The sequence below is a fragment of the Manduca sexta genome, chromosome 23 (assembly GCF_014839805.1).
Source record: "Manduca sexta isolate Smith_Timp_Sample1 chromosome 23, JHU_Msex_v1.0, whole genome shotgun sequence".
NCBI classification, from domain to species: domain Eukaryota; kingdom Metazoa; phylum Arthropoda; class Insecta; order Lepidoptera; family Sphingidae; genus Manduca; species Manduca sexta.
In genome coordinates, this window is record NC_051137.1 from 16,608,648 (window position 1) to 16,634,986 (window position 26,339).

General features: G+C 34.3%; 1 protein-coding gene across 3 annotated transcripts in view; it reads right to left on the reverse strand.

Annotated features, from left to right (window-relative positions):
• Nucleotides 1–603: 603 nt before the first annotated feature.
• LOC115456305 (homeobox protein aristaless) overlaps nucleotides 604–26,339 on the reverse strand; it is a 110,235-nt gene continuing 84,499 nt past the window's right edge. For 2 of the 3 annotated variants that reach the window (XM_037442080.1, XM_037442081.1), the window contains exons 2-5: nucleotides 11,525–11,801; nucleotides 7,246–7,291; nucleotides 1,621–1,817; nucleotides 604–1,368 (exon numbers count right to left, since the gene is read on the reverse strand). In XM_037442080.1, coding sequence (XP_037297977.1) covers nucleotides 1,044–1,368; nucleotides 1,621–1,817; nucleotides 7,246–7,291; nucleotides 11,525–11,801 — 845 coding nt within the window. In that variant the 3' untranslated portion in view covers nucleotides 604–1,043. Of the gene's footprint in view, nucleotides 1,369–1,620; nucleotides 1,818–7,245; nucleotides 7,292–11,524; nucleotides 11,802–17,778; nucleotides 17,797–26,339 lie in introns of those variants that run through there. The other variant, XM_037442082.1, reaches the window with a different exon arrangement.

The window sequence follows — 26,339 nt, forward strand, 5'->3', positions numbered from 1 at the left end:
TGTCAAGTGCCATATACCTCTACAAGAACCGGGTGTATACAAGATAGACTGCAACTGTGGCCTCTCTTATATAGGACAAACAAAAAGAAATATAGGGACCCGCGTAAAAGAACATATAGCTGACGTGAAACACCGACGCTCTACGAAGTCTGCAGTCGCTGAACATTCTGAAGGAGGCTCCAATCATTATTTGCGATTAGACAAGCCACAAATCCTTGCCAAAGAACACCGATTCCTGCCTAGGATGATTCGCGAGGCTATTGAAATTAAAAACACCCAAATTTCAATAGGGAAGATGGTTGGAAGCTTGCACAAGCCTGGGATCCTGTTCTACATTTAATTAAATCGGATCCCAAAAGACCGGCTGCCAGACCTCAAGACACTGTGAGCTCATTCTGCGTAGATCGGACCGTCAACAGGTAAAATTTAAAAAAGTTGTATATTTGAAAAATGTAGGTAGATATTGTAACTTTGACTTTACGGATGAACAACACCTCAGTCCCCCCCGTGACCATGAAGGCTGCAAAGTCTTCGAAACGTCGGGAGAAAATAATAATATATAAAAAACCGCGATAAAATCCGTTTTAAATAGTTTTTAGTTTTATTTCAATAACAATATTCTCTTGACATTTTTAAAATTTCGCGTATTTTAAACTGTATATTGTAATTTCAACTGTAATGCTATGATTTTCTTACTTTAGGATACTGTTTTCAATAATATTCGTGTATGTATGGTATCAGTTTTAGAATAAACAGAAGTTTGAGTCTTAGCATCGTTTCGCTTATGATTTTTTGTATGTCATGGATTGTATTCTTAAGAAAGCTATCATCAAGATTTGGGTTCGCTTAAAATTCTATTTCTTCTCCTTTTAAGTTAGGTAAAACGATCGTATTATCTGTTTTTTCTTTTAAAATAATCGTACAAACATTACCAATTTATTACTACAGATTTATAACAAGACATTTAAGTAATTGACGTTTGTGTTTCCACGTTATCTATGGTCAGTAACATCCGATCGCAGTTTTACAACTACCCACAACTTTCAACTAATCAAATCCGTGTGATGTCGTTGTCTGAGGATCTCTAGTCTCAACTCGTGTTCTCTTGCTGCCATTCTTAGCGCTGCTATGCTGGAACTCCTTCTTTCTACTTCTGGAGCTGACGGCTGGGGGTTTGGAGGGGATTCACTCCCGGGAGATATGGGAGGGGACACTGCTGGGGGGTCAGGGGACTGTCGAGGAGGCGCGAGGCCCGCAAGAAGGGAGTGGAAAGGAGGACTTGTTGTGTAGAGAGGAGCACTGAAGAGAGGCGGTCGGGGTAGCGGTGCCCCGAGGTATTGCGCACCAAGGACTGGTGCGCCCGCGTATCTGTGGAGAGAAATAGGTGTTTTAAAAATTTATACGGATTTGTTAATATTTTTCTATGTTTTTTTTTGTTGGGGACCATAATCTAGGGCCCTCAAGGCTTGTATACATGAATTTCCATATTTTTTTCAGTCAGAAACAAACTGAACTAGTAAGTAGCAGTTCTTTAGGTACAACTCTCTAACATTTTTTTTAGTAATTTTGTTGAGTTTCACTTTGAAAGATTACTCCAGACTATAACTTATTAAAACTCACCTAAAAGACGCCAAAGCATTCGTATCAAAAGGTTTTCTGAACCCAAATCCCAATTGTGTGAACGGATTGGGCATGGACGCGACGACTGACGGCGGGGGCGCGCCCCCCGCTGCTCCAAGGTACGGGTTGTACGGGTGTGCCTGGGGCCCCACTTTTTCTTGTTTCCTCCATTTGGCTCGCCGGTTTTGGAACCACACCTGGGAATTATTGGATGTTAGTGGCGTTTTGAGGATAAATGATTGCAATACTTGTTCTGGTACAGTATAACGTCCCAACGGAAGACCAGCACTGGCTTTATTGTCAGCATATGCTGGGTTGGAGCCCTCTTGTAGCAAGCGTAGATTTGAGTACTTTTTGTTTTTTGAGTATATACATTATGTATTTATGAAACAAAAAAATAATTTCTTTCTTTCTAAAGTATACAGACCGATGGTAATTTGGTGAGTATAGTGTAGATTAAGTATCATTATTATTATTTTTTATACGTTTACGGCAAAATGACCCAGGGGGTTTAATAGAATGTCGCCTGACGTGAGACGATTATCTCTTGGCAGTCGACACAATTATGCCGGCGTGTATACACAGGCTCATCCCGGACGACAAACTTACATGGGCCACTATAGCGGGTTTTAACACCTTGTGTACGGTGGCCGCTATCCGGGCGGATATAAAATTTATCCTACCACCAGCAAATAATATCGACTACTGAGTAGTTTCGTCTATTTATGGCAGAAACATGAGTCTTATTGAATGATAGACTGCAATTCGATGTGCCGAACGGAGCCACTACGTGCCAATTCTGTTATTGATACATTTAAAATTCTCTGTTCCAAAACGATTATAAAATCACAATGTATAACGTAAATATCTAGTGTTTTGTGTGTTTGATTTTTGATGTAGAGAAAGAAAGAATGAGACAAAACTATGATTAGTTAAATTCTTAATACATTTTTAAGCTACTCCAAAAAAAGGAGGATTTTATCAATTCTACGTGATTTTTTTTGTTTGTAAGGTTTAATAATACTGACGTGGATATATAAGTACAAAACTGTGTTTATTCATTCTCAGTTCCTAGTTTCACACAGACAGGCGACGTGCAATTAAAATTTCAAATTGTCTTTTGAATGCTTATGATTTATAAATAAAAATGAGTATATAGGCAATGAAACGTTATAATTTTGTAATGTACGCACCGCGAATGCCACTTAAATAGCGGTAACAGACAAGAAACCCTGATAAATATTATCAATCGTATACTTTATCTATGCAGTTATTAGCGCGCGGGAAAAAAATGTTATGTCTCTATCAACCGACTCAATAACTCATAAATCTCATAATTACGACTTGTCGCGTTCAAACGCTTTCATTATTGAATTGAATGCGACATTCTTGCGGCAAAAAATACCTTGTGACGTAACAAAAAGCCCGCGAACGCTGGGCCTTATCAACTCGATTTATTACTAAGAGATATCACATATGAAATATTTATATCATAAAATGTATGTACAAAAACGCACACCAAACTGCGGTCATTATGTAAACTGCCCTTTTTACAGCAATTTAAATTAATTCACTTATGATAAACGCTTCATTGTAAAAAAAAATTAAACGCGTTTCTGTAAATGTCGATGCGGTTTTAGCGGATGCTGAGCTGTGCAAGAAACTGTTTATGTTTACCGCCGAAAGGCAATTATACTCGGACCTTTCCTCCTTGTTTTAAAGATGAGATTTGCGTGCCCGTTCATGATCTATTAAGTTTACAATGGTCATTATAGATATGACTTCATACGTCGGGCTGCTCGTGAATTTATAAATGTTGTAATTGGAGGCAAACATGTTGTTGGAATGTCGGGTAAGGAGTTGGTAAAAAGGCACCGGCTGGATCCCAGGTGCCAGGTTTAATAGCTTAACAGGGTCGCGCATTAGCGTAATGACCAAGTCAGGGGCTCGCATCGATTGGACCCCGAGCGCTAAAATACCACTCGCAGGCGACCAAGCGCGTTAATGGAATTGTTCTCATATTCAAAGATAACGGTTAATGCATTCGAGTGGAAAAACACTATTTGTATTTGTAGAACATAGCTTTATTTACAGCATTTAAAACTTGAACAGAAAATCGAACGTATTGAATGTTGATACGGCGCAATTTAATATAGTGTTTTGGAATGGTGTTCGTATCTTGTACATAAACTCCTATCTCGCTAATGTAAGCTTTATTAAATGCCGATATAAACTCGGTAAAAGCTATAAATATCTTAATTACCAAGCAAATCTAATACTCGTAATTTTGCAAGCCTCGTCGAGTCTTTATATTATTTTTCTTGGAACTTCGCAATCATTACAATCACTTTTAATTCTCTATTCAGTGGGGTGCAACCATTATAGTAAGGTTCCGCAGCGCAATTTACCATATTCCCATTAATAAGATATCAAGCATCAATATTCGCGTAACATATTTTTAACACGCCATTTTAACCGTGCGCCAATTCATGACCGAATCAGCTGGTAATAATACAAGAAAATTGCTAATGACCACATTTAATAAACAAGCCTTCAAAAAATAAGCCCGTATTACCGCGACGTCGGCCTACGGCGGTTTTTAATATTTTAAAATATACCATAATATAAAATAAAGATGATTGTTGATTAAACATCACGAAACGGTTTTGATTGTATGTGACGATGTGAATTTTCGACTTGTATTGTATGAATTGTTAAAGAGCGCCATCTGTTGGTAATTGTAGGCATTTACATTTGCCTCGAGGCAATCACGACGTGAAATACGACAGATGTTAAGTTTTAACGCTTTCGTAAATTGAACGGAGGTCGGTAAGCCCTATGTGGTGTTTATTAAAATTCCTAGGTGTTAACAAATAATGGAGCAAGGAACTGGAATTGAAGGTAGCTGTAAATTAATTTAATTCATATTATCTCGTACACGTTTTTGGCGAGATGTAACATAAGTTAATTGAGATGTTAATTATTTTAGATATGAGTAAAAAATATATATTGTTTAAAAGATGCATGGTAAGGGACTATTATGAAATTTCTTAATAAGTATAATAATAATCTTATAATTTAATTACATGTAAACTAAGGCGTATATAATTTACGGCTACAAAGGCCTTAGGCATATAAAGAACAAACAAGTAAAAGGATACAAAAAATATATTACATATTTATATTGACTACGTTAGAGACAACACCTGCCTTTTCTTAACACAATGCGAATTTGTATCGATAAGATCGATTGTATAATCGATTAAAATGTAGTTACACATTCGAACAATTGTATCCGCTGTACTTAAAATAAATTGCGAGGACAAATTACAAGGGTTTTGTCTTACAAAACATACATTTATAAATCAAAGATGGTTTGATCGGATGCGGTGTATTTTATGCTTTGATTTAAGTTTAAAAGAAAATCTTTAAAAATATAGATCACAGCTATGGATAGTAACTTTGGTGAGTTAATTGTACTGTAAATAACGTTGAATGGCGTTTTATGAATCACAAAATCCTGTATTTTACATTTCTGGGATATGCAGTGATGCATGGGGGACGCTGAAAATGATTAAGTATGTCATAAATAAAATATTTCTAAACCTTAATTCCACGTAGCGGAAATAGTGCAATATATTCGTGGACTTTATTTTTATAGCTCTATTATATTTATAGCTCTAATACTCCTTTATAAATTGAATACAAAATGATGTCTTAATCTTATTTGATAAAATAAATTCGGATTACATGCTTGCAAGTGCATAATTAACAACAGTAGGAAATTATGAAAGATTTTGTAGTTATATTTTGATAAAATGTTTATTATATGTATTTTTTAAAAATAATTGTTTTATATTCATTCTTCATATAAAACGATGTAAACAAATTCAAATATATTCTTGAAAAGCTACTATATATCAGTTATTATTCCGTATATTATGCTACCACATCTTTTTATAATACTTATTTATATATCCATATAATATATTTTTATTTTATTTAAGTATATTCTCTTTGGTATAAGCTGGCATTCCTTTAACCCTCACTAAAAATCAGTGTCAGGTGGACCCTTCCACCTGGCGGACGTTCAGTTTGTGCCTTTTTGGTCATGCTTCGGACACGGATGGCTAGAGTGTATAAGTAAGCCAGGGGATTTTTGGGGTACAGTCTTTAAGTTTTTCTTTTTATGTATTAGGTAGTATGGTTTCGTATAGGTAAGTATTTTTAATATTCTTCTCTATGCTGTATGTGCTAATTACTGTCATCAGATCCAGAGACAATGGCAAGATATAGACGTATTTTCATTCACTATGCTACTTTTTGAAAAATGCCGCATCCACTGAGCACACTTATAACTTTCTACATGCCGAACGATTTTATTAATATGATTACAACTTGTAATGTCCCATTCGATGCGGTTTGGATTGATTAAAGGTATTCGTGGCCGATTCTTGGTTGGTATTGTAATTGTTTAGTATTCATTTGTATGCTGTTTGTAAAACATTTTTGTAATCGTTCGCGAAGGTTTCAAAATTATAATTTATATTGTAAAATATAAAAATAAATTTATTTATTGTAAAACATACTTGGTGAAAAGAAATATTGAAATTAATATTTTAGATTGACGTCAGGCAGGCTGCTGGTCGTAAAAACTTATCCAAATCTTTTTAGAAACATGCTTGATAAAGCGTGTTGTGCTGATCTCAGCATAGCGGGAATAGTACAGTTGGAAGAAGATAAACATTTGTGTTTATACGAATATAAATTATGCCTATCGGAATAGAAAAGATTTCATTATAGAAGCACTAGGTTCAATAATATGCTGAATTTGCTGTTGGTCACTCCAATATATGTTGTATTTAGAAAATCTGTGTTGATGGCGATCGATCTACTAGTCCGTCGATACAAGGTATTTGGACCGTACTCCACTAATCATCATCTATTCATTGACTGCAAATCATTTTGCCGTGCCCGTATTGTGTGCCCTGTTTGAGATTTCTTTTTATTTTTAAAACCAGCCTTAGTGGTCCAAATTCAGCCCGTGTGCGTCCTATAACGTGCCTATCGAAATGTATGTGTACCTTTATATAATAATAATAATAATAATATCAGCCCTGTATTGACTTTATAATTATATGTAACTGATTAATGGCAATAATATCAGCTCTGTATCATATACTGTCCCGCTGCTGGGCACGGGCCTCCGCTACTACTGAAAGGAGTTAGGCCTTAGTCCACCACGCTGGCCTAGTGTGGATTGGTAGGCTATACACACCTTCAAAATTCCTATACAGAATTTCTCAGGTATGTAGGTTTCTTCGCGATGTTTTTCTTCACCGATAAATAAAGCGATAATTCAGAAAAAATACACACATAACTTTAGAAAAGTCAGATTACGTCCCCTTGGGTTTTGATCTCAGAACAAGAACAAGCATTTGATCCTGCGGACATTCGTCTCGGCAGTCCGTTCTACTCTCAATTTTTTATGATTATTAATAATAAACTTTATTCTAGTTTTAGTACGTTTTCTATTGCATCGATCCGCACTGCATAATATAATTAGCTTACAAACATGCAAACGTCCCAACATCTTCTTGAACTATTTAAATAATATAGAATTACCTGTATTCGCGCTTCCGTCAGTCCAATCTTCATTGCCAGCTCTTCTCTGCAACAAAAATATTTTTTATTATTTGTAAACGTTATATAACATTAGGGAGGGGGCTAGGTTAATATGAACTAATGTATGTATGAATGAATGAATCCTTCCTAGCAGAGCCGGCCATTAGGTATGTGTGCGTAATACGTAGGTGTTCCCTCTATTCCTTCACTCTCAAAGTCTGGTGAGACGGCAATTCAATATGACCGAACAGAGAAAGATAAAATCAGAAGAAGGTCCAAAGACTTTATATGCTTTCCGGCAATGGGATAACACCGTCAACTTGACTTCCAACTGCGACTACGTAATTTTTAAGGTGGAATAAGCGTACTTGTACTGCGTACGTATTACAGCTACGCCACCGAAGCAATCTAAAGTATGTATATCACGTCTCATAGATAGTAGATCACTGGCTTCCAAAAATATCCATTTAGTTTCATAAAAAATAATGATGCACCTATGATAATTGATTAACAGCTCAAAGTACAATTACATAAAACAAATAAATGTTCGTTTAAAAATATATAACTTAATACGGAAATGATAATGTATCAATATTTTTGTGGATTTTTATTAATCCGGAAAATTGGATTTGCATGCCTTGAGATATCTAAATTATCATCCTATTAGGAGCATTAGAAATGGATAAAATTATTTTACTATTATCATTCTCTTATCTCTCATTCAGTATCTAATATTAGATATAATTTATGATAATCACGTTATGAATGGCTTTACTTTTGAAACCGTGGGGCTATAAAAGAACGGATTAGCAAAGGTAGGGCTATCAGGACTTAAAAAGACTGATTTATTGGTTGAAAAGTTTGCACCAGTATATGGTATTGTGCGCAATTCTTCATAACAGCGTTTTGAAGTCAAAGGCAGCCAAGGTTTTGATTACTGATTGAGAATGCGCGTTATACAAACTTTCTTCCTATCTTTATTCTTTCTATCTTTAGGTAATTTAGAAATTTTCTTCTTTGATAAATAGCAGTAAAAAGCGATAGGACCGCTAATTGTACCTCCTTTCAGCTTTTATTGTTTTAAAATTAAGCAGTGTTTTGTTTATGGTGTAATAAAGCTATGAAATAAATAAAAAACGATAAGATAATTTAATTAACTATGTAATAAAGCAGAATCGCCTTTTTTGACATACTGCCCTTTCGATTACCACGGCAGCCGTGTACCTCCGGGAAGAAGAAAATAGAATGAAAACACAAAACTGACTTTTCCAGAGAAAGTGTTTTTTTTTTAGGTATATAGCGTCATTTTTCTGCCTAAGAGCCGAGAAGGAAGTACGAGTATTATCTCTATCACACTTTGCTATATACATTTGCCAGTCGGATAGTTACACTCACTATTCTGTCTATATTAAAATTATGTTTATTATTATGGCGACTGTCGCAAACCTGATTGCAAAAACGTTGGAAAAATATCATAATATAAAAACGGCGAAAAAATCCGGAAAATAATTTTATTTCAGTAAAGTTAACAAAGAAGCCAGCTCGGGCTGGCAGGAAAGAAGAAATAAAATGATGTATATAATTTAAAACAACATGGTCATTATTGTATTTGCCTGGTTATGCTATATCTGCCTATATAATATACGTGAGACCTAGCACCTATAACATAATATTATTTACAATCGTGTGATTCAGCAAATAAAATGTAATTAATTTCAGTGGAAATTAAATTGGTTTAAAGAGCTTAGTGAGATATCGAGCGTTGCCAAATTCGTTAATCAGAAAACACGCTTAATCAAGCAATGGGATGTCATACTAGAATTGCGAATAATGTAGACTTATTTTTTGCTCGCGGCTTTGCCTGTTAATATTCTTGTAACAGTATAAAAACTATGGAGTACACTCTTCTAGGACCAAAAGTAGTTTATAGGTTAATATCAGGTTTGAGCTGTGTAATATGTAAAAAAAGCGGCGATAGCCTAGTTGGGTGTGGAACAGGCTGCCGAGACGAATGTCCGCAGGTTCAAATCCCAGTGGCACACACCTCTGACATTTCTAAAAAATCATGTGTGTATTCTTTGTGAATTTATCGTTCGCTTTAACGGTGAAGGAAAACATCGTGAGGAAACCTGCACATCTGAGAAGTTCTCTATAGGAATTTCGAAGGTGTGTGAAGTCTACCAACCCGCACTAGGCCAGCGTGGTGGACTAAGGCCTAATCCCTCTCAGTAGTAGAGGAGGCCCGTGCTCAGCAGTGGGCAAGTATATCATACAGGACTGATATTATTATTGAGCTGTGTGTAAATTGTTTTGGTTAAAAACTATTTTGTTTATGATTTAACTTCTAATAAACTACTAAGGTGTTGCCAGTTTATAACTGGGGCAATTTGCTAGAATTATGGGAGGCTTTGTACTTAGAAATACTTGTTAATATTCACGACTCAGCAAACATCAAAATGTTATACCATTTAAGTATGTCGTAAAATAATGCACTAGGGAGTGATAAAAATATCATTTTTTTTACCCATTTATTCTATTAAATAATCTAGAGCGGGCATCCCTAAACACACACACACACACACACACACACACACACACACACACACACACACACACACACACACACACACACACACACACACACACACACACACACACACATATTTATCGTTTGACAGCAAGTAATTACACAAGCTCACTCACACATAGCGCGGTCTATGCGCAGTTTTATGCGTTGCCGTGGCTTTGCATTCCTCCACATAGACAACTATAGAATCAAAGCATAGTTGATGTGTTTTTATCAAATTATACATGTCAAGAAGGAATATGTATCCTCCAAAATGAGACAATAACGTAATAGTTAAATTAATTAGACATAAAAAGAATAAAGTACTTAGATTAAAAAGAGAATTTTCCTACAAAATGCTCTTATCAATAGAAGTATAAAAACAAATAAATGATATTCGATCCAAATAAGGCATAATGACCTCACATACCTAGATAAGGTTACTTGATTAGAAAGTGGCGCGTTTTATTAATCAGAATAAGATAATGGAATATTTTACATCATCAAATGAGTAATGAGCCACCCAAACGCCTTGTCTAATGAGATTATACACGCAAATCCTATTACGTTGATAAATATTGTTTTTAGGGGGATAATATGCATTCATATCTTTACACGTGGTGCATGCGTGTCGTGTATCTGGAGGTCATAAAGGTCTTATACAGCAAGAAGTCCTGGGTTTGATTTGCTAGGCCATAATTTTTTTATGTGTGTTCGATTTATAATCCAAATGAACCCAGTGTTCCCTGTTTTCGGAGTTCGCGTTACATCACGGGATGGAAAAAAGTTTGGAGTTCAATATGTGTGGTACTGCCTATTTTTTGGAGACCTAGGGGAATGATACAGACGAGAAAAGCAACTTGGAGTCGCTACAGTTGGAGGGTCATTTTGCTTTTCTAAGCGTATTCTAGCATCCGTATTATGATGGATACTGTGAGGAATTGGCAAATCCTTTTAGTTCCTTCTCTCCTCCTTAGTAGAATCGTGCATGCTGGCATGTAAAATCACACCTGGTAAAAACCATCACGGTTCGGACCTACAGGTTCGCCAACTCTTTTCTTTGTCGCATTATTAGACTTTGGACTAATTACCCGGCGTTGGTGATCACTTCTTCCTACAATCATGGATTTTTCCGCTGTAGCGTGAAAAAGCAGCAAAGTAGGCCAGCATGATTTGTCGAATAGCATGAAATACCTGTCTGATGCCATTCCATGTTCTATCTGGACGACATTGTTTTTACCATCAGGGATAGTGCTGTTACTTTCTAGTGCCAAAATAAAATAAAAAAGGTGTTATTATATGTTTATATGAGTCATCAAAGTAATCCGTTGGCTATATATCTATATAATTAAATTATAATATTTAATTAATTATATGATCTACGACTTAAATTAATTTGAAGGTCAAATACTGTTCCGCATAATCTACTTTGGATCAAATAAAATTTATGATATATTCGGCAGCGTACTTCCTGTGTCTGATAATGATGATGACAATGCTTTAAGTAGTTTGGCAACAAATTTTGTAGCTATTTTGGGATTTTCCATTAAGATTTTAAGAACATTGTCCTAGACTATTTTTTTCACGAGCGTGTGCCGTATCTTTCCGGAATAAAAACATTGGACATTACCAATATACACAATAGTATTATAATATTAGTGGAAACTTGAATAACTAATGTAACTATATTGTTGACCAAACAAGTTCACAAACCTGGTAAACACATCAGGGTAATGCGTCCTGGAGAACGCCTTCTCCAATTCCTCGAGCTGGAAACTCGTGAAGGTGGTCCTGTATCTCCTTTGCTTTCTTTTGGGTGCGAAATCATCCGCGTCGTCGCTGTCTGCCGACCCTGGTAGGGGCCGCTCCGAGGCAGGGGACTGGTCGGCGCGCGGCAAGTCCGGCGTGGTGCGGGGGGAGTCGTCTTTAGGGGCCTCCGATACCCCCATGCTGTTGTACTTCTGGTAGCCCTGCTCTGGACTGTAGTAGCCTGGAAAGAGATAAAGATAGATAAATAATTTGTTTTATTTTTTATTTGTTTTAAGTAAATGAGTGAACTATTCTTAGTTCACTCCAGCTCAGTTAAACATTGGCTGATAGCAACGAAAAATAATCATTGTGGTTTTAAAATGCTACTGCTAAGGTAAAAACATTATTGGAAACTTAAAACAGAATGCATTTTTGGGCAATATAGGGACCGAATTACTAACTGATATTTACAGAAAGCCATCTTGTGTCTATGTTTGGTTTCATTAAGACGTTGCTAGCATCAAGTACCATAACCAAATGAACGAAACGCATCGCACGCAACTCAGCCATTATAACTGTATGTGTAGCAAGACTAATGCACAATAATCGATGGAAACAATTTGATAGATGATTACCGATGTGTATTGTGTGCGTGACCGCTGCAATGCCGACAATCCGCTTCATTAATACAATTAATACAAAATTGGGTTACTAAAACCGGGTTAAGCTAAGATTTGGTTTTTCAGTGTTATCACTTATTTAGAACACATAAGTACAAAGCTTATGTACATATTCTTTTCTTCATCTATGGTTAAAAAAAATGTGCAAAATCGGAAAGGGCATATATCATAGATATAATACGTAGATCTATATCGAGAATTGTTTATATTATAACAAATAACAACAAAACTTCTGTAATTTTCTATTGCTAATTGAATCCAAATTCTAACCCAAGAATATTTTTTTTACACTTCTTTAGAAAATTTTCGTTTCCTGAACTTGTTACATTTTCGGACATGTGCACTGATAGAAATTGTATATTCAATTATGTAATTGCGAAAAAAATTAAACCATAAAAATCTGTCTAAGAAAGAATTAAACAGATTGTAGTTGTAGAGCGTAATACCACTAAGTTGTTATCATTGTTTTAAAAAAAACTAGATGTAACAAAAGTCTTGTGGAAATGCATTCCAAACAAATTATAATTATCATAACTTGCGGATTAAAAACGCGCGTCGTTGGTGCGTTTAAAATACGCTGTGTGCATTGATCAAAGTGTATACAGCGCTATATGAAGCAATCTGTTCAGGCTCTCCTTATTTTGGATTTGAGCAAACTAAATAAAATTTTAGGACATGTGTTATAAGCCCAATGGTTGGCACAATTATGGTAAACTTGGCAGCTACAATATTTGTATTTTCAAAAACGTGCGGGCAATAAAACCAAGACATAATATTGATTATTATATTAAAATTGATATAAATATTTAAAAAATGCATCAGCGAATTAATTGCATCGATACTTACATAATGTTACGCAATTATTAAAGATATTCCATGTTCATAAAAGACAGTCATTGCGGGCAGGTGTATTTAACTATAAAAAGATAAATATTGTACAAACTACTTGTCTAAATTGCTGTCTATTTAAATCTATTAATCCGTTCGTGATGTGAAACGATTAAGTGGCCAAGTCCAACCTCACTTCTTGTAATCAATTGTAATTTAATAAGTTAATGTCATTACTGTTAATTACGGTTTGCGGTATTATAGCCGTAATTGGTCTATTATTGAGGTTTATATAAGAAAATCAACGGTAAATGGGGTTGAAGTATTTGTTGGTACCCATTACTTGGTATTTTTTGAGCGCTTGTTAGGTTTATTTGTGGTAGAGTCCGGAAGAGTATGACGTAGGTATGCCCTAAATTGCTTGTTAAGTTGTTGTATTATTTAAACTGACTATACGTTTGTTAGCCTGGCAAAGACCGGTTTATACAAACACACAGGACTTTTGGGTGAGATCTCAGGCGCTCGCAACCCTTGATTGTTAAATTGTTTAATTCCTAAGTACAGATTTATTGTAACCTAGACTATCTTTGTGAGAAAATAATCAATGGAATCATAAATCTGTTACGAGTTATTCCAGAGTACATCCACTTGTAAGCACTCTAGTAGATATAAAAGTGACGTTGTATACTTTTCCTCGATAAGGGTATCTATATGTTACTCCAGGTTGAGGTCTATTGCGTGTCGGTATTGACTTTAATAAGCAACCAAACATCACAACCTTTTGCAATTTATTATCATAGATTCGAAAATTCGTGAAATTTTTTGGATGTTTGTTAGAAGTAAACGCAGAAACAGCTTAACGGATTTGGATGAAATTTGCCATACGGATAGACTATCTTCTGAATGAACTCACAGGTTACTTTTTATTCCAGTAATTTGCTGTCATAGGGAATAATGGGAGTTTTATTTTATAACAAAAATATACAAGAGATTTTAAGTTTTTAATTAATTCATGGATTGTCCGGGCTGTCAAAAATTGCTTAACAAAAAGGACTATTTTGTGCCTGTTAGTCACCCTAAAGACCTGCTTGAGGCCCTTATCAGTTGGTACTCATGTGGTGGGTTAATTAAGCTATTTTTGTCACTGAGTATACATTTCCAGTTGTGCCACACTTTCTTTTAATAATATAAAACAGTGACATCTATTGTCACATCATCGAACTACTTTTTTCATTGACAAACATTGTGTAAACAGTTCGTGCAAATAAGTGTGACAAGTTTATCATATTTATGTTTTTGTCCTTATACCAAAGAGATCGTAACTTATTTTTATTGTTTCCTTAACACCGTTGCCTCGAGACATTTGCAATTTAATTGGATTAGCACTGAGTGATTCAATGTTTTTTTTCCTTAGAATTAATTACGTGCGCTAATGAGATTCTAGAATTCTTTTAATTCAATTAATTTCCAACAGCGTATAATCTATATAAAGCTGTTATTCATGAAGATTGCATTTTTAAATCAAATAAAATATTTATTTATACTGTTATAAATGCGAAGTTATTTTGTTACAATCTCACGGCAGTCTCTAAGTCGATTTCGATGAAATTTGGTACAAAGTAGGATCGAACTCTAAGGACATAGGCTGCTTATTATAATATTTGACACAAACCGAACTGCACGTGGACGAAGCAGCGTGAAAAACCTAGTGTTTTAACATCCGTAGTTGCATATAAATATGGATTTCAACGTCCAAACCAGTCGTGGGGTTGACCCCCGACCCAGGGAACACACCTCTGACTTAGACTTACGCGTGTATTCTTTGTTAATTATTATAATTGCGAGGAAACCTACATACCAAAGACGGCACAGAATGCTTTATTAATTACGTTTCCTTGATTATTTTTATTTAATTATTATATTGCATTGTGATTCTTTCCTTGTTTTGCAATTGTAATCTATGGGTGTAGCGTAATGAATTATTATTATTCATACGTGAGAGTTCTGTATAAAATCGATGTTTGTAGCAGATAAAATGCGTTGCTCATAAATCTTTTCTGTTTGTGTAAAATATTATCATGTGGTATTAAAAAGAATTTAAAGAGACACTCCTTGTTTAAACAATTTTTCTTAGAAAAGTCAAGATATGTGGGGGTTCGTAAGATTATTTGTATGTTAGATAGAATAAAATCGGACAAGTGCAAGTTTTCGCACACCGAAGGTTCCGTACTTCGTAAGTTTGATGACTAAGTATAAAAGTACATATTTATGGTTTTCAGATATTTACTTTACATGTCATGTAAGACGTTGCTTTTCGTCAAAGTTCATGATTATAAGCTAAGGGGTAGTACCCTAGAGGTTTAAATTTCCCTGTGATTATATGACATTAACGGTCATATCTTTTGACCTCGTTGACTTACAAGTTTAATTTTTTTCACATCTAATAGACCATAGGGGCCAGGGCCAAGTATTTGTTATAAAATTCAGTTTAATACCTTTAAATGTTTCTGAGTAAAAGGGTTGACACCCAGCCAGACGGATAACAAAGTTCTCATATAAAGGTTCCATTTGAAGTACGGAACCCTGAAAATGTATATTTAGAAACCAACATTTCTTAAAACGATTTCGGAATTAAACTTAGTGCAATCAGTCTGTTAATCCCTGTTCTATAAATAATATATTTTCATTCCTTTATCGAGGTATTATATAATTATTATTAATTACTAATAATTTATCAGTATTATGAAATCCCATGCCTTAGTAATTATATTGTTTTCCTTATTTCTACTTCATCCACATCTATAAATAAAGTAAAATAATAAATGTCTATCTTATGTAAGTATGTCCACACTGTAGCATTTGTTTAAGATTGATAACTTATTAACGATAATTCTTATTATGAATAATTAAATTAATTAACTAAAAAGATAAAATTTATTAATTAGATTATAATTTAATAGTTCAAATGACACGAGAAGGTCGCTGGTCATGCAAAAGCAAATGATAATGAATGTCCATTTAAATAATTATTTATGTACATATTTTTATTGCAATTCCTATTCATATATTAATTAATTATTGGTTCACTATCAGAATGTATTAAGGAAAAATTTGTTCAGTTATAAATTCGGGTGATTTTTTTATGATAAAGTCTTTTAATCCATAAGTCAGTGTTCAGCGAGAGCCTATGTGCTGCAGTTGACTTCATGCAGGTGATATTGATGTTCAAGGTTTAATCTTTTGTGCTAATTGTCTTATGTTATGACGTTATTGCAATATATTTGCACCGATAGCTTTGTTAGGAGTGGAACGGACTGCCGAGACGAATGTCCACATGTCCAAACCCCAAGGGCACGCTCCTCTGATTTTTCCAAGTGATGTGTGATTTCTTTGTGAATTGTCGCTTGCCTTAATGGTAAAGGAAAATGTGAGGAAACGTGCATACTTAATAAATTCTCTATAATAATTTCTAAGGTTCGCGAAGTAACCAATTCGCACGCGTGGTGAACTAAGTCCTAGTCCCTCTTAGTAGTAGGACGTCCGTGCCTTCAAACAGGATAGTATATAATTTAGCACTGGTGTTATATCATCATGTAGCGTATGATATGTAGACACCTGCGCATCGTCTCGATAAATGCGATAAATTTAATACGATTAGACGCTAATGCGGCGCTAGCATTGTTCACAAGAAGAAGTATACCCACGACTTATTGCGGTAATTTGATAACACTCAGTGTGGCATAGGCATAACATTTAAGATTTAAATTTGTTTTATCGAAATATCAAAACTAATATTGTCATAATGAGATTTGTATATTAAGTTTGTGTGACCGTAGGTTAAGATAAGGCTATTAAAGTTAAATATATTTAATTATTGCGTTAATAAAGGTGATGCGCAGGCGCAGCTATATCGCATTTGAGTTTGACATATTTTTGTATTTTTACGCTTTATTTATTGCGATAATGGACATTAGATATAACCTTTTGTGTGACCGTTGAATCAGAATATAATATTAAACCGATTGCCTACTTTGTTATGGCATAAAAGAGGTCTTACCTAATTTTGATGGCGGTAGAACAACGAAAGTATTTTTTACACACACACACACACACAAGACGGCTGTATCTTCGAGATGGTAGACAGAGCTTCATCCAGGGCACTTACTTTTCCGCCTGTGTGTTCCGTCCCATGATGTAATAGGGGGCGAGCTTATCGTCAAATCTGGCCCAAATTCCATACTCTCGGCTGATAGAGCAGAAAAACCTAATATCACTGGCTGACCCGGAATCTCAGAGAAATGTACCGCACACTCAATAGAACTACACCAACGAGGCAGTCATGAATTTTCTATAGGATGAAAATGACCGCAATATTAAAGCTGAATAGGCGTTGTGGACTCCACAGGGTCAGCACTATTCTTAATTCCGTCGTGCGTTAAATAGGGTAACGTATCTTGTTGGTTAAATTGTTATCTAATTACACATTTTAGAAGGTCCATTTTAGCATTTCGACGTATCCAAGAAAACACTAAAATCCTTGTAAATAACTATCACTGGTTGTATTCCGATTGAATAGAAAAACAGATGATTGAAATTGCACTTCAATACACAACACTAACATAGCCTTAACACATACTCGGAAAGGTCATAACAAACAAAAACACGACAAAAAGTAATGCAGTTCCTCAAGTTGTAATTAAATGCACTCACATGTAGAGGCTCCCAGTGGTGTCCAGTCACAAATCTATACCAACTTCGCTTGACGGTTGGTTTATGAATGAATTTCGTATTGCCCTTAGTGATGATAAGTTAATACCAGATAATGCAATTTCCGTCGAAAGGTTTATCACAGGGAATTGGATTATAAATAGTTTATGATTTATTGTAAATTTGGTAATACGATTAGTATAGATAATGGATGGCGCGTGAATTAATGGAAACGTATGATGAACTAAGCGTTTGCGGACCCACCTTTTCTAGTATGGAAGTCTCATTTTTCAGAAGTTAAACTAGCCCCATATATGATTAAGATTACAATGGCCTTCAAACTAAAACACAATAGTGCATGTATACTGTTTGGCAGTAGAAATTGACATTGTCGTTGCATAAATGCGGAACCTCTCATACAAAAGCATATCATGAGCAAGTTAAATTCTTTGGTTAAGAAAGTATATTTCTCAATAAATTTAGTCAGATTTCCACCACTGGCATCCTTGATTCGTTACATGTTTTGGATGCGTCCGTCTTGGTTTTTGTCTTTATTGATTACGTTGATTACTACCGCTAATTATGCAATTATTGCCAGTTGATATGGCTGGATTGACGTCACAAGATCAAGGTTTCCTAGTGAGAAAAGTATGCATATTCTTGGAGGCATGTGAGTAAGAGGGAGTGGATATGGAAAGAATTTAAGAAATAATTTATTTGGGATAACGAAAGTTAACTCACTTAAAACAAAAAAGTATTAGTCGCATTATTTTTATTTACGTATGTTTTATTAAGATTTATTTATGTTTGAAATATCTTTTAGTGATCTGTACCTCAAAAGGAATTTTTACAGGATCACTTTGTAGTCCTTCTGTTTGTCTGTCGGGACTCTTTACTTCAGGAACGTGTAGACGTCGGCAAACTATTAAGTTTTCAGGACTTCCAGAATTAATGGAATATTGCCGCCACTGTAAACGAATTTGGTAGTTTTTGCGCCGTATATTGCTGAGAGAACTTACTTCGCTAAATTTAGAGTTACTTTTAATGCTAAGAGCAATTCGCTTCATATACATAAAATTATACTAGTGGTAGGATATATTTTATACCCGCGCGGAGAGCGACCACCGTACACAAGGTGTTAAAACTCGCCATAGTGGCCCATGTGTGTTACATTCCGGGATCAGCCCGTGTATATCCGTATCCACCAGGCCGGCATAATTGTACCGACTGCTAAGGGGTAATCATCTCTCTTCAGTCAACATTCTATTGGACTCCACTGCTGCCTGTTACCAGTTATGTCCAGTGCAATCCAGTTGATAGGTCGTGGGAACTCAAACACTTAAACAATACACTACAAAACACGTTTCAATGTCAGACACGATAATAAAATTGGTGCATTAAAACATTATGTAAAACGTCAATTAAGATAAACAAAGAGGTATCAAGTGATAAGCACTAGGGCTGTCACTATACAGTGGTCATTTAGGTGACAACTGCAACCTTATTCTCGATGCCATATTTTTGAATATTGGTTACAGGTTTACGAGAAAACTGCTGAATGGATTTTGATGAAATTTGACATTCAGATAGTCTAAGCCTTTGAAACCTATAAATGAAACGGCTGCAAAAATATTTTAATAAATATATACCTTATAACATGCCTATTAAGGTCGCCCTCAAAGAGCTGCCTGAAGCCGCTTGACAACAGTCAAGTGATGGGTTAAAATATTAGAGGCTACTTTATACACATACACACACGACATCACGCATTTATCCCAGAAGGGGTATGCAGAGGCGCAACCAGGCACTCACTTTTCGCCAAGTGTGTTCCATCCCATGATGTGATAGGGGGCGAGCCTATCGCCATATCGGGCACAAATTCTAGACTCCGGGCTGATATTGAGCAGAAAAACCCAAATATCACTTTGCCCGACCCGGAATTCGACCCCAGGACCTCGGAGCGCTGTCGTACCGCGCATGCAGTACAACTACGCCACCAAGGCAGTCTACTTTATACACAGTAAATACACATTGTGGGAGCGAAACCTGCTATTATTCTGTATTTAACCACAATTAACATTAACAAGGATTGCTTCAAGAAGGGGGCTTTATGACCTTCTATATACTGGTAAGTGTCATCAAGGAAACCAGGGAGAAACACATGTTTTTCATAAGTCTATGGATTTGGAGCTTGTATAGTTAGGTCTACTAATAAGTTATGTATACGCCTGATATAATAGGGGACCGGACTATGCCTGATTTTGTACATTATTCTATATGTAATGGCTTTTAATACAAAAAAGAAGCACGTCTGCGAAAACAGCATAAAAATTGGTAAAAAAATGAGCGAGTAATTCATATTTAAAATATTGTAACGTGCAGAAGTGGGCGCGATGTGGGGATATCGTTTCATCTCTTTCTCTCGCATGCGTCGTAATGCCCGATGACGTCACATGTGGATATTTTGTCTCTTTTCTGTTTCTTGCTAACTACCCCTTCCAGCGAAATTCAAAGACTTATAACTTGTTGATTTTTTACCGGATTTTAATAATTCCTTTTGTGTTATAATTTATATAACATAAATATTTGATAATAGTAAAGAACAAAAATGAGTCCGGTACCCTATTATACATATAAAGTTCGTTCTCCTCAGATGGTAAATATCCATCAACAAAGCAATACAATACACTAAATAACTATAACAGACGTACACAAAGTTCATTAGTAAGACGGTATTTATATATACATTATACACCAATATTTTTTATTTGCCAAAAATAAAGAATAGCTTTATATTCTGACGCTACTGAATATTTACATAGAATCACAAAAATGCGATGACATAAAATTATAATTTTCGGTCACAATTTATATTCATTAATTATTCTGGTTTTCTAACGTCCATTAGTAATTTTTTACAATTTGATAAGTTTCCATCATCATCTCTTACGGTCATTTAGTATTAATTGATGAACGTCAATCTGACGTGAGATCTATATAGTATTTGTTACTAAATACGTATTGTGTCCACTTTATGCAGGATTTATAAAATTTAAAACTCATCATAACTTTGTCACCTATATAAAATTCTGTCTGTACATTTATTATGTCTAACTACGTACTATTTCTTCTTTATACCCCATTTCTTTTTGTAACTAAAACTATTGGTGTATATGGATGGATAATGCGATATCTAATATAATATTTATCACAACTATTAATAAATCATATATAAAAGACAATCGCGTTTTGTTTAAATAAACCGACAAGATATGTCAGTCAAAATCTTATCTTATTTCCTCGCTATCTATAAATTTAGACCTTATGGAACATCGGATCCTTTGCCCAATGTCCAACGGATTACCATCACAAAATAGATTAAACAATTGTTCATGGCGATGACATTTATCGATGTTGCCATCGTAAGATATCGATTAGCATCTAAAGATAAAATATATCGTAATAATTTCGTATTCGATCTAATTAAATTAACAATCGGATCAGATCTCACAATAAACGTACCGATTGCGATTCAACCGATAAGATGACAATTTTGATATGATAACATACTTCTAGAAAATGACCATTGGCTCGTATTACACTACCAATCATAAGGAGGAATTGTTTTGTTTCCGTAATGTGTAATGAGAAGGAAAATGAAAGTAGTGTTTTTGTTATTTAACACACGGAAATTGATTAATCATGGCAACTTCGGGAAACGTAAGGAACGGAGTTATTTACAGTTCCCGCCAGAAAATTTTGTGTATCATAACAAATATTTGGTACATACGATATATATTTTAAACAAAACTTGCATCAGTAAATAAAAATATAGAGATTATTTTGAATAGTTAAATCACTATTTAATTGAAAGTTAAGACATAAATAATTAATTATTCTTTTCACAAATATTATTGTGGCAACTTGAATGAATAACTATTTATTAATAAGGAAACTTAAGAATCGCTCGTCGACCTCTAGCTAACTACTCGATCCCGGATTTAACCGACTAATTGAATAGATATTAATAACGTCAAAGTGACAGTAATCTAACACTGTATGATTGTAGCAAAAAGCCTAATTGTGAACAGTGAAATTAATTTAAAATTTAATATTAATACCCAACATAATTACAGAGAAAGTAAATTCATTCAATCAAGTTCATCAATACGTAATGCAAAAACTACTAAATAGATTTTAATGGTTCCTAGTAATCTATTCAAGCAATGCATTAGTACACGCGGACATGAGCGAAAGTGATTTCTAACAAATAAAAAAATTATACATTTCCTGCGTTTATTCCTGCCGTAAACTCCGCTCTATTTGTTTGTAATTAAGGAATATAAAAATAGTGGTTAGATAGGGTTATTTTTTACATGAATACGCGGATTCAATAGATGATGCTCTGTAATCTTGATAAAATGGAATGTTTTTGTCATTATGAGCTTCTGGTACTTTTCAAACTCTTTTAATACCCTCACGCGAGCAAATGGCCTTGAGCATTCGTTTCTTTTACGGCGCATGAGTTACAGGTGGGAATATGCAAAGTTTTACGTATAATTACTCGAAAATCATAATTTTGGGTTTTTTGAAAATTTAAAAAGTTTTGGTCGTAAATTAAAATTATATTTTGTACTTTATGATGAGATGAACAGAATCGACGATTTAAATGGCATTTTTATAATGAAGTAGATGAAAAACACATTATGAAAAAACTAAGACATACAAAATAAAAATAATATATTGCAAAACTATAAGTCTGTTAAATATTTTTTTAAACGTATCATAAATGTCTAATAGATAACTTTTAAAATACGCTTAGCGCGGCGGTTTAGTGGGGAAGCGCCTTCAAAATAAGAGATGTTTGGCTAGGTTTAACGCTTTAATTTTTTTTATGAAGCTAACATTGAGTAAATATAAAATCCGAGTCAATAAACAGTAAAAAAAATCGTTTCACATTCTTTGAATATAATAATAACACTCATAAATATTGTCGAAATGGTGACGATTTTTTTTTTGTATAGTAATAAGAATTCAATCCAATTTTTTCATAGATTTTAGTTTTACTGCTTAAATTGTGAATAATTCAACGAAACGATAAGCCGGACACGCTTGATTACGTTTATGCGATTCTGCGTCGTTTGAAATAAATTATTGAACAATACAAGTTAATAAATAAAAATACTAGTTTTTCACAAAGGTCATTAAATGTTATGTATTCAAGTCTTCTTTGCAATTTTTTTTATGTAGAAATGTTAATGTAATTACATTTTAAATACAGGAAACCGCTTGTCATTGCGTTCTTTACGTTTTATTTTCTTAATGTACGCTTTTTATTCATTTTTAAGATGGAATACGTCGTACATCTTTTCTTACAAAATTCACTATTATTTGTTTAATTTATTTGTATTTCGTACAGACGGTATGTTCAGATTATATTTCTTGGTGAATTCTAATTGTTATATATCCAGGATGATGATAGCTGACGTACTCAAGTATTAACATGATAGAAATTTGCCTTTTTATCCGACTACTGCGAAGCAAGGAAGGGTAGTAATATCGAGTCCCTATATATTTTCCTATTTAATTAAAATTGAATGCAATTTTTAAAACATGTTTATTTGTAGTACGAATGGGATAGCTTGCTCATTGTAGTATAAAAAACAGCATAGAGTAACAATTATGCGTACAATGAGATTCTCGAAGTCAAGTTTCTTCGTTCTTCCCGCTATCTTCATATTAAACGACGATACCATGGGTGGTAGGTACTAAGTACTGAAAATGACGTGATCCATGCTTATGTCACGAAGTAAGTAGAACGCGAAATCAATTCGTCAATTTCCATTTAAACTTATCTGTGTATCAATCAGTAAATTACAGTTCACTTCATTAAATCATGATTCAATGGAAATCTCTGTTGTGTGATATTATGCGTAATTGGGGCAAGTCATCGACCGTTTTGTCGAATCAATACCTTGCATTTTCCAGTAAATGTGATGATAGTACGATTTAAAAACTTCATAGTAATACTCATGTAGTACTTACGAGGATACATTTTTAAAAAGTAGAAAAAGATATGTTTTATGCAGTATATATATAAATTCTTTTAAGTATTAGTCATACAAAGATTGTGTGTTAACAAATAAAAACCGAAAGCTATTTATTTTATGACTAACAAAATTACATATTTTAATTTACTTGCCTAAAAAAGGACGTCATAAATAGAGAGATCGAGAACCACCAAGCATCTAGAAGTATAGTTGCTATTTTTGTGACAGCACAAATCTCGTTTAAGGCTCTCTCTGAGGAAACGGCCTTGAGAATTCATTCCATACTTCGGCGCATGGAGTAAGGGGCGAGAAAGTATAAAAGTTTACAAATAATTGCTTTAAAAAATTGTTTTATTGAATTTTTAAACCACAAAGAATTTCCTTATTAAATTGTCTATCTAATTGTGTGGGTTGCAAATGAATATATAAACTTTAAGAGATTCAGAGAATAATTTTTTTTCGAACCAATTTGAATATGAAATTAATGAAACAATTATAAAATATTTGGAACAATCTAAGTAAAGATAACAGATTGTAGAAATAAGATGTTTAATTTATTTTTTTATATGTATTATAAGTATATTTCGCATGGATAGTTTCTAAAAATACAATTAACGCGCCATTTTGCTGGAGGCACCGTTTAAGTCGAGCCGCGGTTCACAACGACCTTATTTAGTTTCGCTTTTGCTTTCCATTGCGTACTGAGCGTTTTTCTCACCCCGAGGCTGCAACTATGGTTTGACTTCGTAATGCTTATAATATAGATCTAGTAAGCCAGTACATGATTACCAAGCAAACGGCAATTGCTTTTCCGTTAACCAAATTCTCTAATCTGTTTCATGTTAAAATTAATGATTTTATAAACCATACTGATTTTTTTTTGATGGAGCTCCTTTTCCAGGAAAATATTAGACATGATGGTGAAGAGAGTAAAGGTAAAGTAATAATGTCGAACATAGAGAGATGCGTACTTCGCCGATCGCTAAAATCACGTCGACCTGACTACAGAAATACAGTTAAAAATGTAAACAGTAGACAATATATCACTTTCCACGTTCCTATTAAAACTGACCGTCTCATCAGTCAGTCATCAGTTATATCCATCACGTTACATTCGTAATAATTAACTTTGTAATGTGCGCGACATAATGCGGGGCAATTTGCAGATAATTATGCGTAATTAATGTTTGATTTCATTTGCTGATGGTACTATTGTTAACATTGTTTCTCGATTTTTTTTATAGTGTTAATGTTCGAGAATTAAATGGTTTATTATTAAATGACCATTATTATGGTTTTGAATTCCCTTATTTACCTTGGACATGACTTTCGTTTAGTATTTTCTATTCTTCACTAAATTTCCATTAAAGTTTTATCCGAACATAAATAATGAAAAAAGTAGCTTATGTCATTATATATAACTCAAATAAAATACCATAAACATAGTCGCTCTAAATTTAAAGGTTTTTGAATTACTTCTCCGGAACAAAAAAATATATATTTTTGAATTAATTAAGTGACCAAGAATTATTTTTCAATCATCAGATAAAATTTATTTGTAGGATATAGTACAACACAAACGATTTAAATATTACATTTATATGTACAAAGTTTTCAAATTGTCTCACTTTTATACTCAGTCAGGTTATAATTTATTTCGTATTTACCTTATCTGAAGATTTCAAAATTATCTCTACAAGACATATAATGTTCTATTTATATTGACGAACATTGGATGACGTCACAAACTCGAATCAGAATGATTGAATGCGATATCATTACGAAGACAAATAGTAGGGTCTGATAATCCATTGTTGGATATGCGTAGACAATGATTACTTATAATTATTTAATAGGGACTAGGTCGTGACATTAGCATTCGTGAACTTGTTTAATTGTTTTTTTACGTTATTGTGGTTTATTCTAAATGCAGTTATTCTGCGAAATTAAATCACTGTGTTTGAGATTAGATGAGTATATAGCTCAGCTAATACACGCTTCGATTACGTACCTAATAACAAGATTCTAAGACACTTTACTGGTTACATTGGAACCTAAATTATTTTGCCTCTAAATGGAGTACAACAGGTCGTAGGATATTCGTATCAGACGGGATAGCGTCCACCATAGTACGTGAAAAATCCGCCATAATTGGCAGGATGTCCACTGCTGAACATGGGCCTTCTCCAAAGATTTCCAGATCGACTCATTGCAAGCGGCCCGCGTACAGCGACCCCCTATGACTTTTATTAGGTCTTCTATCCACTTCATGGGTGGACGTTCGACACCATTGTACCGCGTAAGTGTGACGTTCTTCGATCAGCTTGTGTACATCTGGTCCCAAACAGGCCGACATAATTGTGTTGATTGGCAAATGATAATCACCTTCGTTAGTCTACTCTATATGAACTCTGCTCCACTTACCACCATGTATGTGGAGAGGAATCAATTTGCGGTGCATATAAAAAAAAATCTCAGCTCTCACTGTCGGCATACATGTAGCCTCTCATTTGT